Source organism: Ips typographus, linkage group LG3, assembly GCF_016097725.1.
Source record: "Ips typographus isolate SLU linkage group LG3, UJ_Ityp_2.0, whole genome shotgun sequence".
Lineage (NCBI taxonomy): Eukaryota > Metazoa > Arthropoda > Insecta > Coleoptera > Curculionidae > Ips > Ips typographus.
The window spans coordinates 805,300-832,504 of NC_138424.1; the positions used below are offsets into that span (position 1 = coordinate 805,300).

The following is a 27,205-nucleotide window of genomic DNA, read 5'->3' on the forward strand; positions in this document are numbered from 1 at the left end:
CTTGGAAATCCCGAAAAATTTAACTAATTATGCAGTTAATTTGTTTCGGGAGTCTGAAAAATGTGACGGTGTTTTCCGGCGTCGGGCCGGAAAAGTTTCGGGCTGGCAAACGTGCCGCAATTTGTTTTTCGACCGATTTGAGAGTAATTCAATGGAAATCTGTCTTTAAATTAATGGTTCTCCGAATGTTGGAGTAGTTTCTCGTGTGTAGTGCAGTATTTGCGTAAATTTTAGCACTCTGTCTAGTTTGTGATTGGTCAGGAAAAAGCAACAAGCTGAAAGCTGCTTATTTCACCACCATCGGATTCCCCATCCTCGATTTAGTAGAAAGCGAGTACCAACTCGATTTTTTTGAAAAAATTCAAAATGGCGTCTGTGGGATTGGCTTGAGATAAAGGGGTACTGTTTGTACTCGTTTTCGACCAATTTGGGGATGGGGAATCCATTGCAACTGTCAGTGTGACAGTAGCTGTCACCCAGTTCGAGAAACTACCCCTAAAACCACTTTCCTGGGGGTTGAGAAGAAAATTATCACCACCATCGGATTCCCCGTCCTCGATTTAGTAGAAAGCGAGTACCAACTCGATTTTTTTGAAAAAATTCAAAATGGCGTCTGTGGGATTCATTTGCAATTTCCGCCATTTTGGCTTGAGATAAAGGGGTACTGTTTGTACTCGTTTTCGACTAATTCGAGGTCGAGGAATCCATTTCCGACGCCATTTTGTCCGTAGCTCCCACCCAAGTACCATATTAATGCAGTGTTGTCAATTAAACAATTTTCTTAAAACGAACCACTATCACAGTTTCTCAACGTTGCCAAACTGACTATTGTGCTAATTTAATACCAAATTGTTTCCATGTTGTCAACTCAAACATTTTCCTAAAACCCTTCTAACAATTATTTCCATGGTTGTTTGGTGAGTGAAGTTTGGTTTGCCACAAAGTTTCAGTATAGCGCTTAAAGGCCTCAGACACTTTCAAATAGTTAAGTGAAGGTTTAAGACACTTGTAGAGGACTCTGACACTTTTTAAAAAATCCTCAGTAGCTTTTAAAGGTCTCTGACACTCTCAAAATCATTCTAGAAGCCTCTGACAATTTAAAACAGTTAAGTGAAAGTTTAAGACACTTGTAGAGAACTCTGACACTATTTAGAAGGTTCTCAGTAGCGTTTAAAGGTCTCTGACAGTCTCAAAATTGTTCTAGAGGCATGTAAAAGTTTGGTTTGCCACTAAACTTGTATATGACGCCCTCTATATTTGGAAAATCGAGCAACTTTAAATAAAACTAAACCGAGAAGTTTTACCCCTGCAAACACCAACCTTTTCAACAAAAAACAACTTGTTCAAGTGGCAAAGGTCAAGTTGTTCTGCGCAGCTTTACGTCAAGAGCCATTAAACCGACACTCTTTTGTTTCGCCACGTGATTTATCATGGTCAACTTGATCGCGGACCGGTACAAAAACTCTGCCCAAGTTTCTGACAGGTTCGAGAATGTAATGTCGTCATTTTAACAAAAAAGAAATAAGAACAGCGTTTAATAAGAAGGAATATCCGCGTGACATTAAACCTTCAGCCTATTTCTTCATTTAATTAAGATTAAGAAGGACGAAATTGTATTATTAAAGAGGATCCGAGGATTAGAATCCCTTGGGAAAATAAAGACGGGCTGGAATGGATAAAACGCCATTTAAAGGTAATACTTTTTTGTGTTGTCATTTTTTCGCCCCGTCTTGAAATTACCCCAGAAAATTTCAATTTAGCTTTCTCGTAATTTAAACTTAATAATACTGGACTGTAATTCGGCAGGCAGAACCGTCTTCGATTATTAGCTTTTAGGAAAGATAAAGCTGACAACGTCCGGTCCTTTAAAAGGGCCCGGCTAATCCTTTGGACAAACGACTAATTAGTAGACTGTCGCCACTTCTCGATTAATTCTTTTTACGGAGAAAAAGCCCGGGTCCTTTTAGAGAACACAAACCAATTAGCAATACGTTCTTTATTGCTAAAATAATATTTTTCTTTTTTCTTAACTGACTTTTTCCCTGACTGGTTCACCCTGTACATCCCACAAGTAAGTTAAAAAAATAACTTGCTCATTCCGATATAATCCGTCAAATGTAATTAAACCCACATGATAAATTATCTGTTTGCTTACATGTGTTTCAGTAAACTTGATATTTCTAATTAACGTTGATTAGACAAGACGAAGCAGATTGCTGGTCACGTCAAGAATACTATAATTGATAAGAAACGTTTCAACAGTAATTTGGTAAATTTTTTGATTAATCATCAAACACAAACGTTACACAGAGAAAAAAAAAGGTTTGTAATAAAGTTTGAAAACTCTTGACCCTGATCGGTTTACATATTAGCAGTAACTTAAATCGAAAAGCTTTATACAAATTAGAAAAACCGAAAACTCTGACTTGCAAAACTTATTCTACACTTTTCTGATATGGGTAATGAACCCTTCATTCTCATTCAACTCTCCATTATGCTTAAAAGCATATTGGTTGTCTCAAAATTGACTAATCAAAGTGGAATTTTATGTTCACAACAAAAGGCGGAATCAATCGTTACGCGCTTATCTGCCAGATAAAAGTTTCAAATAAAACTCGCGCTTAATAAATTGGCTCGATTCGACGTTGAGAAAGTCTTGAAAAAACGGTTTAAGTGCAAAGCGAACCGTTTTCAACGGAGCGGAAATTTGTGATAGTTGACGGGGATAAAAATTACAAAGTTTTAATGAAATTTTCTGGCCAGTGATTTTTCTTAGCTGCGAGCGTATTTCCCCGTTAACTTTTAATAAAGTGGACGTATTTCTCTATAGGCCCTAGAAATACTACAAATGCATCAGTGGCGCTCATCGATGTTTTATCAAACAATACCATTTAAGTAATTGAAGCATACAAAGTATAGTTTGGTCAGTGACATAGAAGGTGTAGAATACTTGTAGAGGCATCTAGAATTAGTTAAATGGCTTTTAAGAACATTTAAAGATCTATAAGGCCTCTACCAATTTAAAACAATTATGTGAAGGTGTAACACACTTGCAGAGGACTTTGATACTTTTTAGATGGTTCTCAGTAGCGTTTAAAGGTCTCTAACACTCTCAAAATGGTTCTAGAGGCCTCTGGCAATTTAAAACAGCGAAGTGAATGTTTAAGACACTTGTAGAGGACTCTACTCAAGCAAGTTCTTCTCCTTCAACTATCCTGTGATCCACACCATCTTTGTCTAATGAAAGAGGATAAGGGATGTGACGTAACAGAGATTAATCCAGTTGCTTTCTACCCTTCGGAGAAATTGCTAGGGCTTGACAAACAACACTTATCCCCTATAAGTATTGCAATTTTACTTCATTACCGGTTTTTCTCGAGCGTAACGCACCATTTTCAATCCGATTTTATGTGGATTAAGTCTCAAATGGAGTAATATTGCTGTTACCTACGCCAGTCAATAGTCGGTTTAAGTTGACGTAAATTTCACCTGCTGCTCCTCGAAACTAAACTTGTAAATTAGGGAAGATTGCGTAAAGTTAACTCACGGCTTCTTGTTATACCATTAAGCTGGAATTTAGCGGAGTTTGATGGGATTTCCTTTTGTTGTAGAACTCCAGCTTTTATTATTCAACTTTCAGCATTTTACAGTTAGAAGCCACTCGAACGTTGCGGCTACGATCAAAGTTTCACTTTAATAATGTTCCGGAGAGTTTTAAAGGTAACAATAAAACTCGATTAATTCCGGAAAAATGTTTTATTAAAAGCGACAGCAAGAAATTTCGAATCCGCGACAACTACTTTGGATAATGAGTGCAAGTCAAATAGAACCCCCCCTTTTTCTTCCGTTAAAACTCCCCCAGTGGATATATCGACAAAGTTGAGAAACTGCTTAAAACTTGGCCCGTTAGGCTAACAAAAAGCCGGCGAGTTTCCTCTTTGTGAATTGAAACTAATCTAGTTAGAGAGAAAGTCCGAGTTGGCGCAACGGAATCTAGTTATGCTAGAATTTTACTAAGCCAAGGCTATTGTAAGGGTGAATTTTAGATTTAACAAACTGCCAATTTAAGGGTTTACAAGTATACAGGGTGGTCCAGTTTTAAATGTCAATAATCCACTATCCGATAGTTTATCAAAAAATAAGTTGACATACATTATGACATTTTGCTGAAAAACGCTTCCTAAGGAAGATACAGTCCTCCAAAATTTAGTTTAAAAATTCGTTTTTTTGCTATAACTGTCAGACCGTTGGAGCAATTTTGATTAAATTTTCATCAAGTACTTATGAAATGAATGCTCATTATGTGATGTGAATGACGTTTTGTCAAACGTGTTCAGTGGCGTAGATACAGGGTGATGGTGTTCATTTTTCCACCCCCCCAAAATTTCCGTCTTCAATTTAAAGAAAGATGTATCTGCTGTCAAATTTTGATTCAAAATTCTTTTTACGAGATAACTGAGTTATTACGTTTTAAAACCCAAGAAAAGAGGGATATCTGGGCAGCAAAATATCATTTTATAAAAATAAATCTGCCAGAAGTGGATTCTCTTTCAAAAAATAAGTTGACATGTTTTTTCGTCATTTTATAAAATACCTAATACTAAGAGACATACAGTCCTCTAAAATTCGGAAAAATCGTTGTTTTTTGTTATAATCTCAGACCATTCAAATCAATCAATCAATTTTTTTTTCAATAACCACGTAATGAGTATTAATTATATTTAAGACTTGTTCCAAATTTGGGCAAAATTGCTTCAACGGTCTGACAGTTATGACAAAGAACCGGTTTTTTTGAACTGAAATTTTGGACTGTATCTTTCTTAGGAAGCATTTTTTACAAAAATGACATAATGCATGTCAACTTATTTTTTGATGGGCTATGGAATGGTGAATTATTGACATTTAAAACTGGACCACCCTGTATAATGTTTACAAGTACATATTTAAGATCTTGCGATCTGTTAGTTTTGCAAGTTTCTCTGGATCAGTTCTTCTCTTAGGTGGTCTTCCGGGTGTTCTTTTCCCTATTGGTTTCCCTTCAAGTGCGATGCGTGGCAATCTTCCCTCTTCCATTCTTCTCACCTGAGCGTACCAATATATTTTTCTTTGTCTCCCCCATCTTACGATGTCTTGCACCCCACATTGTTCCCTTATGTCAGTGTTCCTAATTCGGTCTATTCTTGTTTTGTTGGTTTCTGGTTTCTATTCCGTATGTCATGATTGGCCTGATACAAATCCTATAGATTCTGACTTTGCTATCCTTTCGCATGTATTCGTTCGCCCATATTATTTGCCTTAAGCAGCCCGACATGGCAGTCGTTTTGTTGATCTGGCTTCTTAGGTCCTTCACTGGGTCCACAGATCCATACCCAGATATTTGAATTGTGGGACTTGTTCGATGATTTTGTCCTGAACTACCAACTTACATTTTACGGAATCTTTAGCAAAGGTTATGCTTTGGCTGACCTGGCAGAATTTGTGTAGATCGTCCTCTTTTTCCGCAAAAATAGCTGCATCATCGGCATAGCATACCATACTTATTCTTTTATTCTGTCCCAACCGGTATCCCATATTTAGTGATGATACTTCCTCTATAATTCTCTCCATTACAAGATTGAACAGAAATGGGCTAAGGCTGTCACCGTATCTGATGCTTCCTGGTGTAAAGGTATCTCTTCCGTATAAGTGTCTCCTGCCTTGACTTTCGTCATGGCAGGAGACACTTATACTGTTCATATTGAGACTGCGGACTGCTCTTACGATGGTGTCTCGCGTTTCTTTCGCTATCAGTATACAGGGTGGTCTAGTTTTAAATGTCAATAAATCACCAATCGATAGCCCATCAAAAAATAAGTTGACACACATTATGTCATTTTCCTGAACGCTTCCTAAGGAAAACACAGACCTCCAAAATTCAGTTTTGAAAATCTTTTTTTTGTTACAACTGTCAGACAGTCAGACTAATTTTATTACTACTAATATCGTAGCATTTAATGCCAAAATCGTTTACTTTCATCAATGAAAAGTCTGATGAAACTTAACTTTTACTATAAAAAATAGTTTCAATTTCGATTTTTCAGTCTTAAAGCACAGTGAAGCGTCTAGAAGTCAAATTAATACTGACAAAGCATGAAATGGCATAATTAAGCCTACGAAAAATGTAAAAATAGTTTTTTTTAGTCTGCTATGTCAAAAACTTGGTGAAGATAAGCCTAAAACTCAATTTCCCAAGCTGAAAGCAGTTTCGAAGCCCTAAAAATAGTCCAAAGTTCTAAGAAAATGAAAAGCAAAGTAAAAAAACCTGAAAAGTTAGTATTCAAGTCAATTTTCATGAATCTAATATAAATATCCTGTATTTAAAACTATTTTCAAGACTAAAATATTGAAATGTATTTTCAAATTATGAAAACTTACTTCAAATGCAAAATTTAAGCCTTTGATGTCTCTTTTCATTAGTTCAGAGTCACTTTTTGGTGTCCAAGTCAATTTTCAATGTTGAAATGTGTGAATTTGTTGTAAAAATTTTTAGAAAAAGTAGTTTTTCATTGCTACAAGTCAGTTTTCACAAGTTTTTCAACTTATCAGACTACAAAGACAGTTTTTAAGCCTCTCAAGTAAATTTTCAACGTTTTCAAGACAGGTTTTACGTTAGGTTGGGTTGGTTTTGGGTCTTTAAACGTTATTACTCAATTTTTTCGTAAACAAAACTTCAAATCAGAGTTTTGTAAGAGATACTTATTTTGTCACATTGAAAAAGTAAAAAAAAACGGAAAATTTCTGAAAAATATTCTGTGACATAGAATATAAGGCAGAAAAATGAAAACCATCTTTTTGTGTTTACACCACTGGACAGTTTCGATGAATGGAAGTATTAATTTTATATGTATTTGTTCTAAATTTGATTAAAATTGCTCCAGCGGTCTGACAGTTATGACAAGAAACTGATTTTTTAAACTGAACATTGAAGGACTGTTTTTCCTTGGGAAGCATTTTTCAGGAAAATGACATAATATGTATGTTAACTTATTTTTTGATGGGCTATGGAATGGTGAATTATTGACATTTTAACACCCTGTATTTATGACGTCGGAGAGGCGAACCCTATCAAATGCCTTGGTCAAATCGATGAAGCAGACATATGCTGGTGTATTAAATTCGATTGATTTTTCTTTTAGTTGTTTGATAATGAATATGGCGTATAATTTTGTTGAAGAGGATTTTTAGATGTTTTCCTAGTTCAGGTCCGGCAGATATTTCAGAAGTTCGTTTGGGATGGGATCTGTCCCAGGAGCTTTTCTGTTTTTCAATTTTTTGATTTTGCCATTACCTCTTCTTCGTTCAGTGTTATTTGATGGTTTGTGTCGTAGTTTTCGATGCTTATGGCTTCTTCGGTGTTATAGAGTTTCCTGAAGTATATTTCCCATACATCTTTGGTGAAAAAACTCATTTATTGGCTTTTCCTGTTCTTGAGCATCTTCCAGACTTTCTTCTGTGCTCCATATAGGTCGTGATCCATATCGCTTGTAAATTTTGCACAGTAATCTCGTTTTATGGCTTTGATTCTGGCATTGATTCTGTTTCTCACTTCTGATTTTACTGTAAACTGCTCTTTCATTAAATACATAAGTTAGGTTAGGTTAGTTAAGATTTTAAATATTTCTGTTAAATAACCAACAAAAAAACCTCTTTTTTGACAATTAATAGTAAGTAATTTCTAATTTTATCGTGCATCAGTAGCGTCCCTTAATTCCGTTTATTCCCACGGGACATTAACTAAGCCACTGCAGCATTATACATCAACAACGCCCTCTGCTTTACGTGGTGACACGTGCTCGCTAATTATCAAGTTAATTATTACTGTGAAAGTGACGGCAGTGAGATTTGTGAGCCGTCTACAAGATTCAGTTAAGATAATGTGCTACTCTAACTCACCCCCCGCCCTGCTCGTAAATCATCTTATTATTACTTGTCACGCCAACACCGAAGAAATTAATACTGACGATGAGAAATCAGCAGGTATCACACTAAAAGTATACAAACATCAACGTTAAATAAGTAATTGTAATGACACCTGCGGGTGAAACGTCTTACTAAAAACCACCCCTACCAGCATCCTGCACGTAAAGAAAAAAATCTGCGAGTTTGCCAGGGATAATTAGTCATCATAATTACCGCATTACCCCCCCTCCTTACGTTAGGGATCGTGAGGTAGGAATTTATAATCTCCCTCCCTGGAAATAAGGGCAACGCCGATCATTAACACTAAAAGGGTTTATGACGTATGACATGCCAAAATAAGCAGGTCCGTGTTCGGCTAAGAAAATTAAAGCGATAAGGGCAAAAACTTAAATTAAGCTTCCCCTTCTGGAAAGTTTAACCGGCAAAAAACTCGTTTTCCTACGTGAGTTTTTAGACGGCGATGAAGATTGCTTTTTGAGTAATGCGCGCTAATTATAAATAAACTCGACGTCTCTCTCTCTGTAGTTTTCACTACGGACAAGAACAAAACTAGACGCGTTTTGCCGAGCGAAACAAAAACCTTGTTTGCCCTTTGCTCGGTTAATAATGCCGTGTCGTGTAATCCATGAAGGATGTCTCAATTTTTCAACTTCTATGTATCGGCTTTCGTCGACTCGTCACTGCTACAAATCATTTTTCCGTTTAAAACGTTTTTTTAGTTAATCCTGCTAAAAGGCAAGCAAATCCAGGTAGCATAGAATGTATTATTTAATCAACCATTGCAATTTCATAATTTGATTGGATACGATACACACTTTATTAAGATTTTTTACTGTCCGTGTTGTTGTACGTTCTAGTTTGTTTTACAACTCAAAAATGGTTGGAAGTTGGAAGGTAAAGTAAAATTGGAAAAGTAAAAATTAGGTGACAGAAAAATTTACCAATTTTACCAGTAAATTTATGGGTCTAATTGAAATTTGCTTGCAAGATATGATTTTCCTGTCATTAATGTCATTAAAGTTATTTTCGGTCAATATTGTCAAAATAAAATCCTGAATAATAAAGGCTGTTGTGTTTCGTTGTTTATTGTTTTAGAGATTTTGGTTTATCAATAATAAAATATAAATGTATTAAAACTTTTTTGACAAAGTGATTCTTATTTCAAAATAAAATAATTGTTATAAATCTCAGAAACACGTTTTGTGTCAAACACTGTGTTTAATTGTAATTCTTGCAAATTCTAGACAAATTTTGACAGTTTTGACATAAGTGACAGATGTCACGTGGTTTTTCGATAATAATTTAGCTGGGCAGTCACGTGATCACTGTCAAAATAACTATCATAAATCTCAGAAACACGTTTGGTATCGAATATTATAAGAAAACTTTTTTAAACACTGATTTTTGCAACTTTTGAGCACAGTTTGATAGTCAAAAAAAAATTGCTTGTCGAACTGTGTTGGAATGAGAAAATGACCGCTTTAAGCACATTTCTGGAATCCTTATTAAATTTCTTATGAAATAACATAAATAAATATTACAAAATTTGGTACAGTGAGACAGAAAAGCGGTGTCAAAGTTTGGGCTGACAGAAACAGTCTGAAAGAACAGTCAGGGACAAGAATGCCTGTAAAACCCACTTGAAGTAAAAAATAACTGTTTTAAGCACATTTTTGGAATTCTGATTAAATTTCCTATCAAATAACATGGAAAAACATTACAAAATTTGGTAGTCAGAGAGAAAAGCGGTATCAAAGTTTGAACTGAAAGAAGCACAGTTTGAAAGGACAGTCAGGGACAAGATTGCCTGTAAAACCCACGTGGAGTAAGAAAAGGACTGCTTTAAGCACATTTTTGAAATCCTCATTAAATTTCCTATCAAATAACATGGAAAAACATTATAACATTTGGTACAGTCAGGGAGAAAAGCGGTATCAAAGTTTGAACTGACAGAAACACAGTTTGAAAAGACAGTCAGGGACAAGATTGCCTGTAAAACCCACTTGAAATAAGAAAATAACTGTTTTAAGCACATTTTTGGAATCCTCATTAAATTTCTTATCAAATAACATGGAAAAACATTATAACATTTGGTACAGTCAGGGAGAAAAGCGGTATCAAAGTTTGAACTGACAGAAACACAGTTTGAAAAGACAGTCAGGGACAAGATTGCCTGTAAAACCCACTTGAAATAAGAAAATAACTGTTTTAAGCACATTTTTGGAATCCTCATTAAATTTCTTATCAAATAACATGGAAAAACATTATAACATTTGGTACAGTCAGGGAGAAAAGCGGTATCAAAGTTTGAACTGACAGAAACACAGTTTGAAAAGACAGTCAGGGACAAGATTGCCTGTAAAACCCACTTGAAATAAGAAAATAACTGTTTTAAGCACATTTTTGGAATCCTCATTAAATTTCTTATCAAATAACATGGAAAAACATTATAACATTTGGTACAGTCAGGGAGAAAAGCGGTATCAAAGTTTGAACTGACAGAAACACAGTTTGAAAAGACAGTCAGGGACAAGATTGCCTGTAAAACCCACTTGAAATAAGAAAATAACTATTTTAAGCACATTTTTGGAATCCTCATTAAATTTCTTATCAAATAACATGGAAAAACATTATAACATTTGGTACAGTCAGGGAGAAAAGCGGTATCAAAGTTTGAACTGACAGAAACACAGTTTGAAAAGACAGTCAGGAACAAGATTGCCTGTAAAACCCACTTGAAATAAGAAAATAACTGTTTTAAGCACATTTTTGGAATCCTCATTAAATTTCTTATCAAATAACATGGAAAAACATTATAACATTTGGTACAGTCAGGGAGAAAAGCGGTATCAAAGTTTGAACTGACAGAAACACAGTTTGAAAAGACAGTCAGGAACAAGATTGCCTGTAAAACCCACTTGAAATAAGAAAATAACTATTTTAAGCACATTTTTGGAATCCTCATTAAATTTCTTATCAAATAACATGGAAAAACATTATAACATTTGGTACAGTCAGGGAGAAAAGCGGTATCAAAATTTGAACTGACAGAAACACAGTTTGAAAAGACAGTCAGGAACAAGATTGCCTGTAAAACCCACTTGAAATAAGAAAATAACTGTTTTAAGCACATTTTTGGAATCCTCATTAAATTTCTTATCAAATAACATGGAAAAACATTTCAAAATTTGGTATAGTCAGGGAGAAAAGCGGTGTCAAAGTTTGAACTGACAGAAACACAGTTTGAAAGGACAGTCAGAGACAAAATTCTCTGTAAAACTCACGTGGAGTAAGAAAATGACTGCTTTAAGCATATTTTTGCAATTCTTATTAAATTTACTATCCAACATCCTGAAAAAACACTACAAAATTTAGTACACTCAGGGAGAAAAGCGGTGTCAAAATTTAAGCTGCCAGAACCACAGTATTTGTAATTTATCAATAATTTACCGGTCAAATTTTCCTGGTAAAGTAAAATATTTGCTTTACCGGTAATTTACCCATCACTATTTTTAACGCATTTTGAGTCTTGGTCTACATTTCGTAACTTTGTCCCGTTCTATTAACAGATGAAAGTAAAATGATTGGGTTACGAACTTCATTTAGGACACTTTTTTCACTTCAAAATGTTCCCAAAAAAGCCTTTTAAATGAAGAGTTTCGTTTTTAGCCTCACTTTCGTCACGTGCACAAGATCAAACAATCAAATCAATGTTAATTTTGACACAGTCCAAAAAATGCGTAAACATTGACTTTGAAATGATATGGTGATCTTAATACTCCAAAAACCGCAGATTTTCCTCTTAAAATGACTAGATTGAACCTTTTAGAGTTTCACTTATCCAAAACACGGTAGCTAACGGCTTTTTTAATACCGATTTTTTTAAATTTGCAAAACGCGGATTTTTTTTACAGCCGTTGCAATTTCATAATACTATTGGATACGATACACACTTTATTTATTGTCTTTTTTCATATAATAAACAGAAACGACTGCCACAAACAATGGCTGGAAAATTGAAGGTTTATTTGCCTTTCCCAATTAGTAGAATAGTGCTTATAGGTGAATAAGTGGACAAAATGGAAACAATAGGAGCGTACAATCTCTTTGGGGAACGTGTTCGATCTGTAGCAAGCGGAACGGTCCAACTTTGTGTTAAATAGCATTAGTTTAGACCGCACCTGAACTTCCCTCGTCGCTCCGGAAGTTCGAATGTGTTTCCTCTCCACGAATTATTATCATTATCAAAGTAGATACCGGTAATTTTGCTTGTTTGCCAGCCACAAGATAAAAAAGAAGTTTTGTGTTTTCTCGTTAAAATAGTGGCGAAAAAGTGTAAATTCCTAAAAGCGACAACTTAACAAATACAGAAAAAAAATTGTGTGTGTATACATCATCGGAGGGGCTTTTCGGTTTGGTATCATTTTTGATTTGGAGAAATGCTCACTTTGATACTAATCTAAAAGTAAAAAACTAATACGAAGTGTCAGAATATCGTTCTATGCTCAAATGCCTCTAAAGTCTGTGATTGGTCAAGAAAAATAATTTTTAGCTTTTTGCGCAACCACAATCTTCGACCAGTGCTGCAAATGCTGATAAATACAGGTTTAGCCAAACCGTTTATTAAAACTTTATTTGGATCAAATGTATATAGAAATTTAAAATTTTGGAATTACGAGAAATTTGATGCGTGCTATATTTTGCTAATTTTAAATAGAACACAACCTGTAGATTTTCTAACCGATTTCAAATATTTTTCGTGTATCATTACCTATATCTATCTGCAACTGTTGTCGAGATAGTTATGCCTGCTTTATAATGTTATTATTATATGCTCTCAATTAACAATTAAACTAAACTTTCATTTAAACTAAAATTAATTTATCAAAGCTGAAAGTGAACTTACAAGCGAGCCCATTTATACTTTCAATTTACACTAAACTAAAATTAATTTTAAATTAAAGTTAAACCAACTTTATTAAAGTTCGGCTTCATTCGTTTAAATTCGTTGATTTTCGGAACTATCACTGTCATACTTGTCATCACTAGAGTTCGGATTAAAAAGCACTAAAATCGTGAAAAAAAGCGCTTAAAAAGCAAAATTATTTTCGTCAAAAAAGCATAAAAATTTGTAAAAAAAGCTTTAAAAAAGCGCAATACTCTTTCAGAGATGCAAAATTTGTTGGAGTTCAACTTTTTTGAAGATTTCAAATTGCTTTAGAAGCATACGGAAGATTTTAGACTGTTTTGAAAACTTTCCAAAATGTTTTCTGAACTAATTGAGAGCATTTGGGAGGAGTTTAGACTGTTTAAACAGCATATTGAAGGTTCTGGAATGCTTTAGAGGCATTCGGAATCTCTTACACGGTTCACAAAATTTTTTGGAAGCTTCTAAACTGCTTTAATATCTTCTGGGAGCTTCTAGACTAGTTGAAAAGCGTTTCAAATCTTTTAGACTGTTCTAAATGATGTTGAAAGGTTCTAGACTGTTTTGAAAGACTTCCGACTGCTTTAGAAGCATTTTGGAGTTTCTGTCGTGTTTTGGAATCTTTTTAGACTACTTTAGGAGCATTGAAGATTCTGGACTGCTTTTAAGACATGTGAATTTGAACTTTTGAAAGCTTTGAAACTGCTTTAGAAGTTTTTAGATTGCCTTGAAATTTTTTGAGAGCTTCTAGACTAGTTGAAAATTATTTGGAAGCCTTTAGCGGGTTTTAAAAGCTTTTGGAAGCTTCTAGACTGTTTTGAAAGGCTTCCGACTGCTTTAGAAGCATTTTGGACTTTCTGTAGTGTTTTGAAATCTTTTTAGATTACTTTAGGAGCATTGATGGTTCTGGACTTCTTTTAAAACATGTGAATTTGAAGTTTTGGAAGATTTTAAACTGCTTTAGAAGCATACGGAAGCTTTTAGACTACCTTGAAATTTTTTGAGAACTTCTAGACTAGTTAATGATTATTTGGAAGCTTTAGAGTGTTCTAAAAGCTTTTGGAAGCTTCTAGACTAATTTGAAAGGCTTTAGACATATTTTGGAGTTTCTGTAGTGTTTTAAAACCTTTTTAGACTACTTTAGAAGCATTTGGAAGATGTTTGGACAGTTTAAAGAGCCTTGAAGGTTCTGGACTGCCTTTAAGACATTTGAAACCTTGTAGACGGTTTTAGAAACGTTTGGAAGCTGTTAACTGCTTTAGAAGCATACGGAAGCTTTTAGACTCTTCTAAAAGCTTTTAGAAGCTTCTAGGCTGCTTTGTAAGCTTTGCAAGGCATTTTAGAGGTTTTATAGTGTTTTGGAATGTTTTTACATTTTTTTAGACCTCTTCAGGTGTAGGTATTTGGAAATTTTTTGGTCAGTTTAAATTTGTAAATTGATACAGACATTTTGCAACATGTTTTTGTCGTTCAGAAGGCCCCAAAAATAGCAGTAAATAAGCACAAAAAACTAAAATAAGCACAAAGCGAAGAAAAAAGCAAAAAAAGCATCAACAAAATCTGTCAAATGACGCGTTTTTGTATAAATCGTTCACATTAGATGTCAAAGGTTGGTTGCTTTTATTATTTACAAAAAGCAAAATTTCTAGAAATCCGGACTCTAGTCATCACTCATGATGTAAATTGTCTATTAGACTTGAATCGTCTATTTCCATAATTGAATTTTTTACCGAAAAAGTGGTTTAAGAACAAATTTTTTAAATTATTTTAATAAAAATTTTCTTTATCCACAAAACACGCGTAATGACGATGACAATAGAAACGTCAACGTGAAACATCAACGTCGAACGTCCAGTAAGTCAAAACAGTCATTTATTTTTCTAATTATTAATTTGTAGTATAAACCTAAACAAGATTTCTTAGTTTAAATATTAATTTTAGTGGAAATTTAATTTAATTCTTAAATGTATAAAGCAGGCATTATGTTTGAAAAATGACATTTTTAGATTTTGGAATGTCATAGCTCCAAACCAGAATGTGATTTAACTTAACTTTTTGAGATCTTTTGCGTGTTCATATTAAAAAAAGATCTCAAAAATTTAAGATAAGAACATGCAAACCGTTTTGCTCTATCTCATTCTGTTTAGGAGTTGTGACACTCTAAAAATTACATTTTTCAATCGTCAATATCTTGAAAACCGTCGCAGTATTTTAAATCAATGGAAGTATCCAAAAATTCCGGGTGTTGCATTTGAAATAAGCAAAGTTGATATACTACTTCCTGTTCCGGTGACAGATGGAATTTCTCTTAATAATTCCAATATTTTAAATGTCAATGAATACTTAATTCCAATAAACTTCTAATAAACGATTTGGGTGGCTAACTCTGTATAGACTTACTACTTTAATGATTTTTCTTATACATATTTTATATTAAATTTGATTTGATATACAAAGTTAATTCTGCCCGAGTCCTAAATCACTGACCTTTTCCATTAAGTCTCGGATGAGGCTAGGATGATCGAAAAAGCGGCTTGAATTAAACATGACCCGGGGAATTTACTTTTAAGGTTATGTTTGCGCCGATCCCCCCGTTAATTGGATATTTCGAGTGCGTTCCGGCCCTGGAAATTAGCCCCGGTATGGAGAGTAATGTGCGTTAATGCTCGAACACTGCGAATTTAATATTTTTGCTTAATATTTCAGGGACGTCCGCTAATTTATATTCATAAAGCCGAGAATGCGGTAAGGATAAAGCTGGCGGCGCTTTAATCCGGGAATGGTTTTTTTCATGCAAATTTGCATTTCTTTATTGAAATTCTCGGACAAAATGGTGAATGAAACTGGAACAAAGACGTTTGACTTTCAGGTCACCAAATCCATCGAGATATAAATGCAATAATATAAAAGAATCTGTTCCAATTTTTCCTCTCTCGAATTTACACTTTGATTTGTTTTATATACGAGCAATTTCTTTTCCACCCCGATTCATCTCGGCGTACGAAATCAATTTCGGACCTTATTGGGTTTTTGGTTTCTTTTATTGGGATTAAGCGGGGGCGCTGCCACTCGAATTGTTCGTCCAAAAAAGGCGACGATGCGTCTCTAATGTTACAAAATCCTACATTTTTCTACGAATTTATAAGTGTTCCTTAGGGCAGAGTAAACGAGATTGATTTATATGTTATATAGGGATGACATGACATTTGGACAGTTGACTAGAGTACTTTCGTGGTTAGATGCACTGTTCAAAATTAACACGTTGACTGCCATCAGTACCAATATGGTTTCACCAAAAAAAAGGTAAAAAGAGCCGAGGGGGGCATATGTGGAGTCTAAATAAAAGACAGAAACATTAACGTTGTATATATATAGGCCGGTTTAGAACGTCTTTCGACGTTGTCCGACACCTAATTTCCAGCCTCTTCGGTCTTCACAATCTTCAGGTGTTAGATTTCTCTCACTCATGCATTTATGCATGGTTTTCTGCCACTCCTGTTTTGGCCTTCCTCGTTTTCTTCTGCCTGTTGGTTGCCAATGAAGTACTCTTTTAGGCCATCGGGTATTTGACATTCTTTCCACGTGTCCGTACCACGTAAGTTGCTTGTTTTCGATATCCTGTGTTATTGCGTCTTCTATTCCCATCCGTTGTTTTATGATGTCGTTTCTTATTCTTTCTCTTCGTGAAATGCGCATCGATCTCCTAATTGCATCCATTTCAACTGCCTCAACTCTTTTCTTGTGTCTATCTGAAATTCTCCAGGTTTCTGATCCATATAGGAGGGTGCTTTTTACCATTGCCTCATAGATATTAAATTTCCGCTTCTTGGTTATTTCTTTGCTCCATAGGATTCCATTCAGAGCTCCGATTACTTTTTTGGCTTTGACTATTCGCTTTCCGATTTCTTTTACATCTGTTCCTGTGTTGTCGAATGTAATGCCCAGATATTCATATTCCTGACACTGAAGGATTTCTTGGCCATTGTCCAGTTTCAAATTTCCGTCCTGAGTTCCCACACATAGATACTTTGTCTTGGCTATGTTGACTGTTAAGCCCCATTCTTTGTATTCCTCTATTAGCTTTCGCATCATGTACTGCACATCCTCTTTATCATTGGCTTCTATGACTTGGTCGTCTGCGAACTGTAGGGTAAACAAGCAACTATCATCAATTTCTATTCCCATTCCCTGGACCTTTCTTTTCCAGTTTTTTAGTGCCATCGCTATGTATATTTTAAAAATAGTGGGAGAGACACAGCATCCTTGACGCAATCCTTTATTCCCCATAAGCTCTTCAGTGACACATTTGCCTACCCTAATTCTTGATTTTGATTCCCTATATAGTTCTTTAAGGGCTGTTACGTAGGTGTGATTAATGTTGGATTGCTCTAAGACCCTCCATAGTTTTGATACTGGGACTGTATCGTAGGCTTTTTGTAGGTCAACAAATGCTAGGTGCGTTTCCAAGTTTCTAGCACTTCTCTTCTCTATAACTTGTTTTAGAGTAAACACGTTGTCTGTACATGATCTTCCTGCTCTGAAACCGCATTGTTCTTCCTCTTCTTTTCCTTTATAATCCTCTTCAATGAGATCACGTAAAATTCTACCATACAGTCTGCTCAATGTGCTTGTAACCGAGATGCCCCGATAGTTATTGCAGTCCAGTTTATTTCCTTTTTTGTGAATGGAGGAGATGAGAGTCATTTTCCATTCCTTAGGGACGGAATGTCCGTTCAAGCATTTATTAATAATAACTGTCAAATTTCTAAAGAGCTTTCGAGTTCCATATTTTAACAATTCGGAATATATTCCTTCTGGACCGCTAGATTTACCTGATTTAAGGTTCATAACAGCTTTTCTCACTGTTTCCTCAGATACCTCAACTTCCTCTCCTTGCACATTGAAGTGTCTTGGAGACTCAGTTAAATATTCTTGTCTAGATTCCTGAAGTAGGTCTTTGTAGTGTTTTAACCATTCTTCGGGTTTAATCACTTGAATGTTCGCCCCGTCTTTTCCTTCCAACATTAACGTTGTGAGACGCCAAATGCAACACAATCCTCTGTTATTTAGATGGAAGTAGAAGACGGTGGCCAGCAGGAACAGAAACTTTCGTTGGCCTGTGAATTGAGACACATAGATGGGTACACATGACTATGAATGATAAAATATCAAAAAATGTCATCTATAATAGTATATTACATTTTATTGCACACCGTAAGTAACAATATACAAAAGGAACCTAAAGTTGGAGCAGGACGGAGGAAGAACCTGTTGAGCTATGCGAATCAATTGATGACGATTCATTATCGCTAGGATGGTATTCATCTGACCCTGAATCGGCTCTCTGGAAAATCTCTGGAAAATTTGATGCTGAAAGACGTATGTGATAGACCAACGGCAACGAAAAACATGTTGAAACGTGTTGGTCTGTGATCTCTCCAAGCGTGACTCTAGTTATGTACCACACGGCTATTAGGATAAAACATAGTTCCCCAGTTGAGTCTCGCCGTTAAAAACATGTTACAACATGTTAAGATCCAAACTGCCCACAAAACTATTGAAAAGGACCTATTTTAATAACTTTTAATTACAAAAAACCATATGGCCCCAGCAGTAAAGCTGTAGTCTTTTTATAAACATCTATTAACATGCTTTTTTGCATCATTTAAAATAGAGTAATACTAAAACATTCAAATGTACATACTATCAATTACAAAGTGTTACCTGTTGATTTCCGAAAATTTTACAAATTTTAAGTTGTGAGTGTTTTGACAGAAAAACCACATTTCCCGCCACTGGAATCACGTTGAAAAAGTGTTAACTCACTTGCTGTTAATAAATAACTTTTACAAATTTACGAAGCCTAAAATGTAATCAGGTGTTTTAGTTTTCTTCTTGCGTTTTTCTTTTAATTATGAAAGTGTTTTAAGCTTGATTTTTTTATGACTTATACTTACATTAATTTCTTCTACTTACTCATAATTTTTTGTTGTTTTTGGTTTAACCCCTTTTTCTTTTTTCTTCTATGTTTTGCTGCTTTGGTTGTTGTCAGGCAGTAATTTGATATATTTTTCAATTTTTTATTAATTTAAAGCTAGTACTTATTTTACTTCGCTTATTAAATTTAATCTTGTGTTACTTCCTTGTCTTCTCTGTTCAGTGTTTGTTTATATTTGCACTCCTAAAAATCTGTTTTTTTTTTACACTTTTTTCTCTGAATGTAATTGATATTTTGATCGACATATTTTTAGAGTTAGGTTAGGTTAGCCTCACAAATATTGAATTTTGCAATTGTTAATTTTATCACAGCAAACAAGTTTAATTAGAAACTCATTTACAATCATGGTACATGTTTTCAAATTTTAATATTTATTAACTAGACAAAAATAATTATTCAAATAAAGTTGCCTAAAAGTAATTTTAGTTTTAATAGCAATTCTCACTAAAACGTTCAGTTTGTTGCTAATTTCGCTCTTACGGACATTCTTTGAGCCTTACTAACTTAAAAAACATCTTTCGAGAACAATCAGCAATATAAATACTGCACTAAAACTACCATCAACAAACTCAATAGCTCTAAATAGCCTACTGTCACTAAATTTCCCCCTCCACATAGCCCAGGATACTTAGAGCTGGGCCCTAACCCATTAGGGCAAGCACTGGCTGGCTGCCCCTCCCTAAACATCGGTTGACCAAACCAATTCCCTGCTGGCCCATAGTTGCAAGCCAACATACAGGATGTCCCATCAACATTTCTGGAGTAAAGGGCGCACCCTATATGAGTCACATTAGCCCAAGCCAATTGGGTAAAGTGCCCTATTCGTGGATTAGCCATGTTAAAGCTGAGTCCCAAGTGTTTTAACTCGCTAAGGGTTGTTTCGGTTATTTCGTTGTACCTATAGCAAAAATCATTGTTACTTAAGTGATAAGTAAATTACCGGTAAAGGAGATGTTTTACTTTATCAGGAAAATTTGACTGGTAAATTGTGTTTCTGGCAGTGACACCGCTTGTCTACCTGACTGTACCAATTTTTGTAGTATTTTTCCAGGTTATTGGATAGAAAATTTAATGAAGATTCCAAAAATGTGCTTAAAACAGTCATTTTCTCACTCCAAGTGGGTTTTACAGGCGATTTTGTCCCTGACTGTCCCTTCAAACTGTGTTTCTGGCAGTTCAAAATTTGATACCACTTTTCTCTCTGACTGTATCAATTTTTGTAGTGTTTTTCCAGGTTATTGGATAGAAAATTTAATGAGGATTCCAAAAATGTACTTAAAACAGTCATTTTCTCACTCCAAGTGGGTTTCACAGGCGATTTTGTCCCTGACTGTCCTTTCAAACTGTGTTTCTGGCAGTTCAAACTTTGATACCGCTTTTCTCTCTGACTGTATCAATTTTTGTAGTGTTTTTCCAGGTTATTGGATAGAAAATTTAATGAGGATTCCAAAAATGTACTTAAAACAGTCATTTTCTCACTCCAAGTGGGTTTCACAGGCGATTTTGTCCCTGACTGTCCCTTCAAACTGTGTTTCTGGCAGTTCAAAATTTGATACCACTTTTCTCTCTGACTGTATCAATTTTTGTAGTGTTTTTCCAGGTTATTGGATAGAAAATTTAATGAGGATTCCAAAAATGTACTTAAAACAGTCATTTTCTCACTCCAAGTGGGTTTCACAGGCGATTTTGTCCCTGACTGTCCTTTCAAACTGTGTTTCTGGCAGTTCAAACTTTGATACCGCTTTTCTCTCTGACTGTATCAATTTTTGTAGTGTTTTTCCAGGTTATTGGATAGAAAATTTAATGAGGATTCCAAAAATGTGCTTAAAACAGTCATTTTCTCACTCCAAGTGGGTTTTACAGGCGATTTTGTCCCTGACTGTCCTTTCAAACTGTGTTTCTGGCAGTTCAAACTTTGATACCGCTTTTCTCTCTGACTGTATCAATTTTTGTAGTGTTTTTCCAGGTTATTGGATAGAAAATTTAATGAGGATTCCAAAAATGTGCTTAAAACAGTCATTTTCTCACTCCAAGTGGGTTTTACAGGCGATTTTGTCCCTGACTGTCCTTTCAAACTGTGTTTCTGGCAGTTCAAACTTTGATACCGCTTTTCTCTCTGACTGTATCAATTTTTGTAGTGTTTTTCCAGGTTATTGGATAGAAAATTTAATGAGGATTCCAAAAATGTACTTAAAACAGTCATTTTCTCACTCCAAGTGGGTTTCACAGGCGATTTTGTCCCTGACTGTCCCTTCAAACTGTGTTTCTGGCAGTTCAAAATTTGATACCACTTTTCTCTCTGACTGTATCAATTTTTGTAGTGTTTTTCCAGGTTATTGGATAGAAAATTTAATGAGGATTCCAAAAATGTACTTAAAACAGTCATTTTCTCACTCCAAGTGGGTTTCACAGGCGATTTTGTCCCTGACTGTCCTTTCAAACTGTGTTTCTGGCAGTTCAAACTTTGATACCGCTTTTCTCTCTGACTGTATCAATTTTTGTAGTGTTTTTCCAGGTTATTGGATAGAAAATTTAATGAGGATTCCAAAAATGTGCTTAAAACAGTCATTTTCTCACTCCAAGTGGGTTTTACAGGCGATTTTGTCCCTGACTGTCCTTTCAAACTGTGTTTCTGGCAGTTCAAACTTTGATACCGCTTTTCTCTCTGACTGTATCAATTTTTGTAGTGTTTTTCCAGGTTATTGGATAGAAAATTTAATGAGGATTCCAAAAATGTGCTTAAAACAGTCATTTTCTCACTCCAAGTGGGTTTTACAGGCGATTTTGTCCCTGACTGTCCTTTCAAACTGTGTTTCTGGCAGTTCAAACTTTGATACCGCTTTTCTCTCTGACTGTATCAATTTTTGTAGTGTTTTTCCAGGTTATTGGATAGAAAATTTAATGAGGATTCCAAAAATGTGCTTAAAACAGTCATTTTCTCACTCCAAGTGGGTTTTACAGGCGATTTTGTCCCTGACTGTCCCTTCAAACTGTGTTTCTGGCAGTTAAAAATTTGATACCACTTTTCTCTCTGACTGTATCAATTTTTGTAGTGTTTTTCCAGGTTATTGGATAGAACATTTAATGAGGATTCTAAAAATGTACTTAAAACAGTCATTTTCTCACTCTAAGTGGGTTTTACAGGCGATTTTGTTCCCGACTGTCCGTTCAAACTGTGTTTCTGGCAGTTCAAATTTTGACACCGCTTGTCTCCCTGACTGTATCAATTTTTGTCGTATTTTTACAGGTTATTGGATAGAAAATTTAATGAAGATTCCAAAAATGTGCTTAAAACAGTCATTTTCTCACTCCTAGTGGGTCTTACAGGCGATTTTATCCCTGTCCTTTCAAACTGTGTTTCTGACAGTTCAAACTTTGATACCGCTTTTCTCTCTGACTGTATCAATTTTTGTAGTGTTTTTCCAAGTTATTGGATAGAACATTTAATGAGGATTCTAAAAATGTACTTAAAACAGTCATTTTCTCACTCTAAGTGGGTTTTACAGGCGATTTTGTTCCCGACTGTCCGTTCAAACTGTGTTTCTGACAGTTCAAATTTTGACACCGCTTGTCTACCTGACTGTATCAATTTTTGTCGTATTTTTACAGGTTATTGGATAGAAAATTTAATGAAGATTTCAAAAATGTCCTTAAAACAGTCATTTTCTCACTCCAATTGGGTTTTACAAGCGATTTTGTCCCTGACTGTCCTTTCAAACTGTGTTTCTGGCAGTTCAAACTTTGATACCGCTTTTCTCTCTGACTGTATCAATTTTTGTAGTGTTTTTCCAGGTTATTGGATAGAACATTTAATGAGGATTCTAAAAATGTGCTTAAAACAGTCATTTTCTCACTCTAAGTGGGTTTTACAGGCGATTTTGTTCCCGACTGTCCGTTCAAACTGTGTTTCTGGCAGTTCAAATTTTGACACCGCTTGTCTACCTGACTATCAATTTTTGTCGTATTTTTACAGGTTATTGGATAGAAAATTTAATGAAGATTCCAAAAATGTGCTTAAAACAGTCATTTTCTCACTCTAAGTGGGTTTTACAGGCGATTTTGTCCCTGACTGTCTTTTCAAACTTCTGGCAGTTCAAACTTTGACCCCGCATTCTTCACTGACTGTACTAAATTTTGTAGTGTTTTTTAGGTTATTGGATAGAAAATATAATGAGGATTCCAAAAATGTGCTTAAAACACACATTTTCTCATTTCCAGTAGATTTGACAAGCAATTTTGTTTCTGGCTGTCAAACTGTGCTTAAAACTTGCAAAAATTAGGGTTTAGAAAAGTTTTCTACAGTATTTTTGAGATTTATGACAGTTATTTTGATAGTGATCACGTGACTGCCCTAGCTGAATTATCTTCCAAAAACCACGTGATATCTGTCACTAATGGCAAAACAGTCAAAATTTGCCTAGAATTTGCAAGAATTACAGTTTTACACAGTTTTCGAGACAAGACAATTGTTAGTTTATAAATGTAAATTGCAAATTGTTTAAATAATAATGTCTGAAAATGGTATATTTTGATAAATTATCCTGTCACACTTTTAAATTTTCGCCCATTATTACTTAAAACCTACATAAATCATTCAATTTTCTACAATACTCACCATGCTTGAACTCTTTTGCTGGCGTCTTCTACACAATCCAGAGTGGCCGAAGACCAGGACCAAGCCAAATTCTGTCCGGACGTGGAAAACTGTTCGGTAATGTGACATTTGTCGTGTTCCATTTCAGCAGGACAGTTCTTCAAATTACAATGGGCCGTAAATTCCAATCCTTCGTCCCATTCTACCATCAACATATTAGCCACTTGCAAACCGTCAGAATTTGAGTCATTTCCAAGCGCGAATTGATTTCTGCACAAAAATACAACTAAAAGTATTGAGAGCTTAGAAAACAGTTTTAAAATTTCTGACGACATTTTGATGCTTTTAAGCGTCAAAAACTGTTTGAAAACTCTGGCAAAAACTGTCTGAGAACCTCTGGCGACACCTTCGTGGCTCCAAAGAGTTTTATGGTGTTTCTGAGCTATTAAAAACATTTTCAGAACGACCGAAACCGTTTGAAAACTTCTGGTAACACTTCTAATGCTCAGAAGTCAGTTTTGGAGCCTCTGGTGATATTTTCGTTTTTCTGACTCACAAATTTGAGACTGGTAACATTTTCGGTTTTTTAGCTGAAAATCAACTTTGAAAACCACTTTTGAGATTTTGGTGTTTCTGGACTACTAAAAACTGTCTTTTAGTAACATGTTCGATGTTCAGAAGACTTCTGGTGACATTTTGATGTTTTTGACCGACAAAAACCGTTTGAAAACACTGAGACACTTTTGAGGCTTAGAAGATAGTTTGAAAAGTCACTTGTGGTGTTCCTAAGCAGTAAAAACAGTTTGAGAAAATCTAGTAACACTTTCAATTATCAGAAAACAGTTTGAAAGCTTCTGGCGACAATTTTATGCTTCTGAGCGGCAAAAAAATCATAATCATCATTATCGTATTTAACCAGGATTAGTAGTATAATCAGTCCCACCTATCTAAAATTAACCTACAGTTACCTTAAACGATTATGATCGTCCACTATTCTTTGTCGATCCAACGTTTCGAACTTGCAGGGCTCCTCAATGTTCAGACAATCACCTTTTAAAGAACAGGCCACATGTGGCACAAACACAAAGGGATCGTAAGTGGGACAGGACAGTTTGCACCAATCAAAATTTTGATATACGTCCCGAGAAAGCACACCACCAATAAGGGTCAAAATAGCAAAAAGAGATTTCATGTTTGAACGCTGAAACGTGACTATGATTCGCAAATGCAATTCTATATAACACTTGCTTATCAAATGTGTAGGTAAGATAAGACCACCGTATTATCAAACCACCGTATTTATTTCAACAATTGAATTTCAAGAATAGTTGGGGAATTAAATTTGAAAAATAACGATAACGGGAAAAATAAACAAAGCTGTAACAATTTTCACGGAGATTGCACCTGCACCTGCGGGATCTCCTCCGCACAGTCCAGGATATTTGCCATTGGGTTTAACTCCTTTTGGACATGCACTGGCAGGTGAACCTTCCTGAAACATTGAATCACCAATCATGTTTCCTCCAGGTCCATAATTACAGGCCAGCATGCAATTCATGGTACCCTCGTCGAACATTGCGTATAAAGCGCAACCCACGTGGGTAAGGGTGGCCCACGCCAATTGGGTAAAGTGACCTACTGCATGATCAGGATTTTTGTTACTTTCGAATTTGACACCCAACCCTTTTAATTGTTCTGGGGTTAAGTACTGAACTTCCTCGTACCTTTAAAATTAATTGTGAAATGCAACTCGAATTGAATGTAGAGGTTTTACCATCTAAACACCATTTTGGGGCTACTAGTGATACAGTTTAGACTTTGATCTGTTGAACTCTGCCAAGCCAAATTTTGACCAGCAAATTTAAATTTTTCAGTAATTCTACATTTATCGTGTTCCATTTTTTTCGGACACTCCTTTAAGTTGCAGTGAGCTGTGAACGCTAAACCGTCATCCCAGTCCAACCACATCATGTTGGCAACTTTTAAACCACCAGTTCTAGGGTCTTCCCCCATCGCAAATAGATTCCTACAAATGCACCTTATAATGAACAAGAACATGGTTTTCCGTCCTATTAACCTGAATTTGTTGTGCTCATCCAAAATTTCTTGTTTGTTCACCGTTAAAAACTTACAAGTTCCAACTGGGGTGAGACATTGCCCTTTATGGGTGCATGCTATATTTTCCTCACCTTTACAACTCAATTTGCACCAATCGACCGATTCGAAGCCTCTCGAAATGAAACTGTGGATTATGGACGAGTTTCGGTCTGGATTAGCACCAATACTGGTTAGAGTTAACACTAAAATTACGAAGAAATGCATTTTGGAAAATGTCAGACTATTTTTGACAGTTTTAACTGACTGGTTGCCACTTAGGTGTTATTTACTTCCATTTTGTTTTAAAACTGGAAGAAAATGTGTCTGTCCAATCACAGACGCGTTTCCATCACTACAGGGTGTCCAAAAAGTCTGGAATATTACAAATATCTCAAAATGTACTATAACAATATGAAAACTTTGAGAAAAATAAAATTAGTAGTTTTCGAGTTATGTGCAATATCCAGACTTTTGGTCGCCCTGTATATTTTGATAGTCAAAAAAAGCAGCAGACCATCAAAATATCCTTACACGATCAGTATTAGACAGTATTACAAAATATTCTCAACAATACCTAATCACTTTAAGTAAATAGTATTTCTTTCCCTCTGCTTGTTTCTGGAAGCTTATAGGCAGTGTACCGGGTGTCTCACGAAAAAATTAAGTTTTTTTTGTTGCAAATGAAAAAAACCTCTAAAAACTAATACAACCTTCGGAAAATTGCTAGAAGCCTCTAAGTTCATCGTGCAAATGCTAGAATCCTCTAAGTCCTACTAAAAGTCTTCCAAGATTGTTCCAAATTGCTAGAGATCTTTAAAAGTGTCGTAAACCTTCTCTAAATTTTGTATAATTGCTTGAAATTTTCAAAAATGTATCTTGCAAATGTTAGAAACCTCTAAATCCTACCAAAAGTCTTCCAAGATTGTTCCAAATTGCTAGAGATCTTTAAAAGTATCGTAAACCTTCTCTAAATTTTGTATAATTGCTTGAAATTTTCAAAAATGTATCTTGCAAATGTTAGAAACCTCTAAATCCTACCAAAAGTCTTCCAAGATTGTTCCAAATTGCTAGAGATCTTTAAAAGTATCGTAAACCTTCTCTAAATTTTGTATAATTGCTTGAAATTTTCAAAAATGTATCTTGCAAATGTTAGAAACCTCTAAATCCTACCAAAAGTCTTCCAAGATTGTTCCAAATTGCTAGAGATCTTTAAAAGTATCGTAAACCTTCTCTAAATTTTGTATAATTGCTTGAAATTTTCAAAAATGTATCTTGCAAATGCTAGAATCCTCTAAGTCCTACCAAAAGTCTTCCGAGATTGTTCCAAATTGCTAGAGATCTTTAAAAGTGTCGTAAACCTTCTCTAAATTTTGTATAATTGCTTGAAATTTTCAAAAATGTATCTTGCAAATGTTAGAAACCTCTAAGTCCTACCAAAAGTCTTCCGAGATTGTTCCAAATTGCTAGAGATCTTTAAAAGTGTCGTAAACCTTCTCTAAATTTTGTATAATTGCTTGAAATTTTCAAAAATGTATCTTGCAAATGTTAGAAACCTCTAAATCCTACCAAAAGTCTTCCGAGATTGTTCCAAATTGCTAGAGATCTTTAAAAGTGTCGTAAACCTTCTCTA

General features: G+C 35.1%; 2 protein-coding genes across 3 annotated transcripts; both read right to left on the minus strand.

The window, feature by feature from the left end:
- Positions 1 to 19,238: 19,238 nt before the first annotated feature.
- LOC145726274 (scoloptoxin SSD976-like) lies at positions 19,239 to 24,738 on the minus strand. Its single transcript, XM_081975298.1, has 3 exons — positions 24,447 to 24,738; positions 23,500 to 23,748; positions 19,239 to 19,782 (listed from the first exon to the last, which is right to left on the minus strand). The coding sequence occupies exons 1-3, from the start codon at positions 24,668 to 24,670 to the stop codon at positions 19,413 to 19,415; spliced, it is 843 nt and encodes a 280-aa protein (XP_081831424.1). The 5' UTR covers positions 24,671 to 24,738; the 3' UTR covers positions 19,239 to 19,412.
- Positions 24,739 to 24,760: 22 nt separating this feature from the next.
- On the minus strand, positions 24,761 to 25,962 carry LOC145726272 (scoloptoxin SSD976-like). Of its 2 annotated transcripts, XM_081975297.1 has the most exons (4): positions 25,841 to 25,962; positions 25,556 to 25,778; positions 25,253 to 25,504; positions 24,761 to 25,202 (listed from the first exon to the last, which is right to left on the minus strand). In XM_081975297.1, coding segments are annotated over exons 1-4 (864 nt in total). In that variant the 5' UTR covers positions 25,842 to 25,962; the 3' UTR covers positions 24,761 to 24,814. The 2 variants fall into 2 exon arrangements, with proteins under 2 accessions (XP_081831423.1, XP_081831422.1); XM_081975296.1 differs by lacking the exon at positions 25,841 to 25,962 and having other exon boundaries at positions 25,556 to 25,834.
- Between the last annotated feature and the right edge of the window lie 1,243 nt (positions 25,963 to 27,205).

What these genes read in the sequence shown, in the direction of transcription:
- LOC145726274 (XM_081975298.1), bottom strand. Translation starts at nt 24,670, where the DNA reads ATGAAATCTCTTTTTGCTATTTTGACCCTTATTGGTGGTGTGCTTTCT. An exon ending in GACGATCATAATCGTTTAAG is followed by an intron (nt 23,749 to 24,446) that starts GTAACTGTAGGT and finishes ATTTTTGTGCAG; the next exon opens with AAATCAATTCGCGCTTGGAA. An exon ending in AGCAAAAGAGTTCAAGCATG is followed by an intron (nt 19,783 to 23,499) that starts GTGAGTATTGTA and finishes TTTTTGCTATAG; the next exon opens with GTACAACGAAATAACCGAAA.
- LOC145726272 (XM_081975296.1), bottom strand. Translation starts at nt 25,800, where the DNA reads ATGCATTTCTTCGTAATTTTAGTGTTAACTCTAACCAGTATTGGTGCT. An exon ending in GATGAGCACAACAAATTCAG is followed by an intron (nt 25,505 to 25,555) that starts GTTAATAGGACG and finishes GTGCATTTGTAG; the next exon opens with GAATCTATTTGCGATGGGGG. An exon ending in CCCAAAATGGTGTTTAGATG is followed by an intron (nt 25,203 to 25,252) that starts GTAAAACCTCTA and finishes TTAATTTTAAAG; the next exon opens with GTACGAGGAAGTTCAGTACT.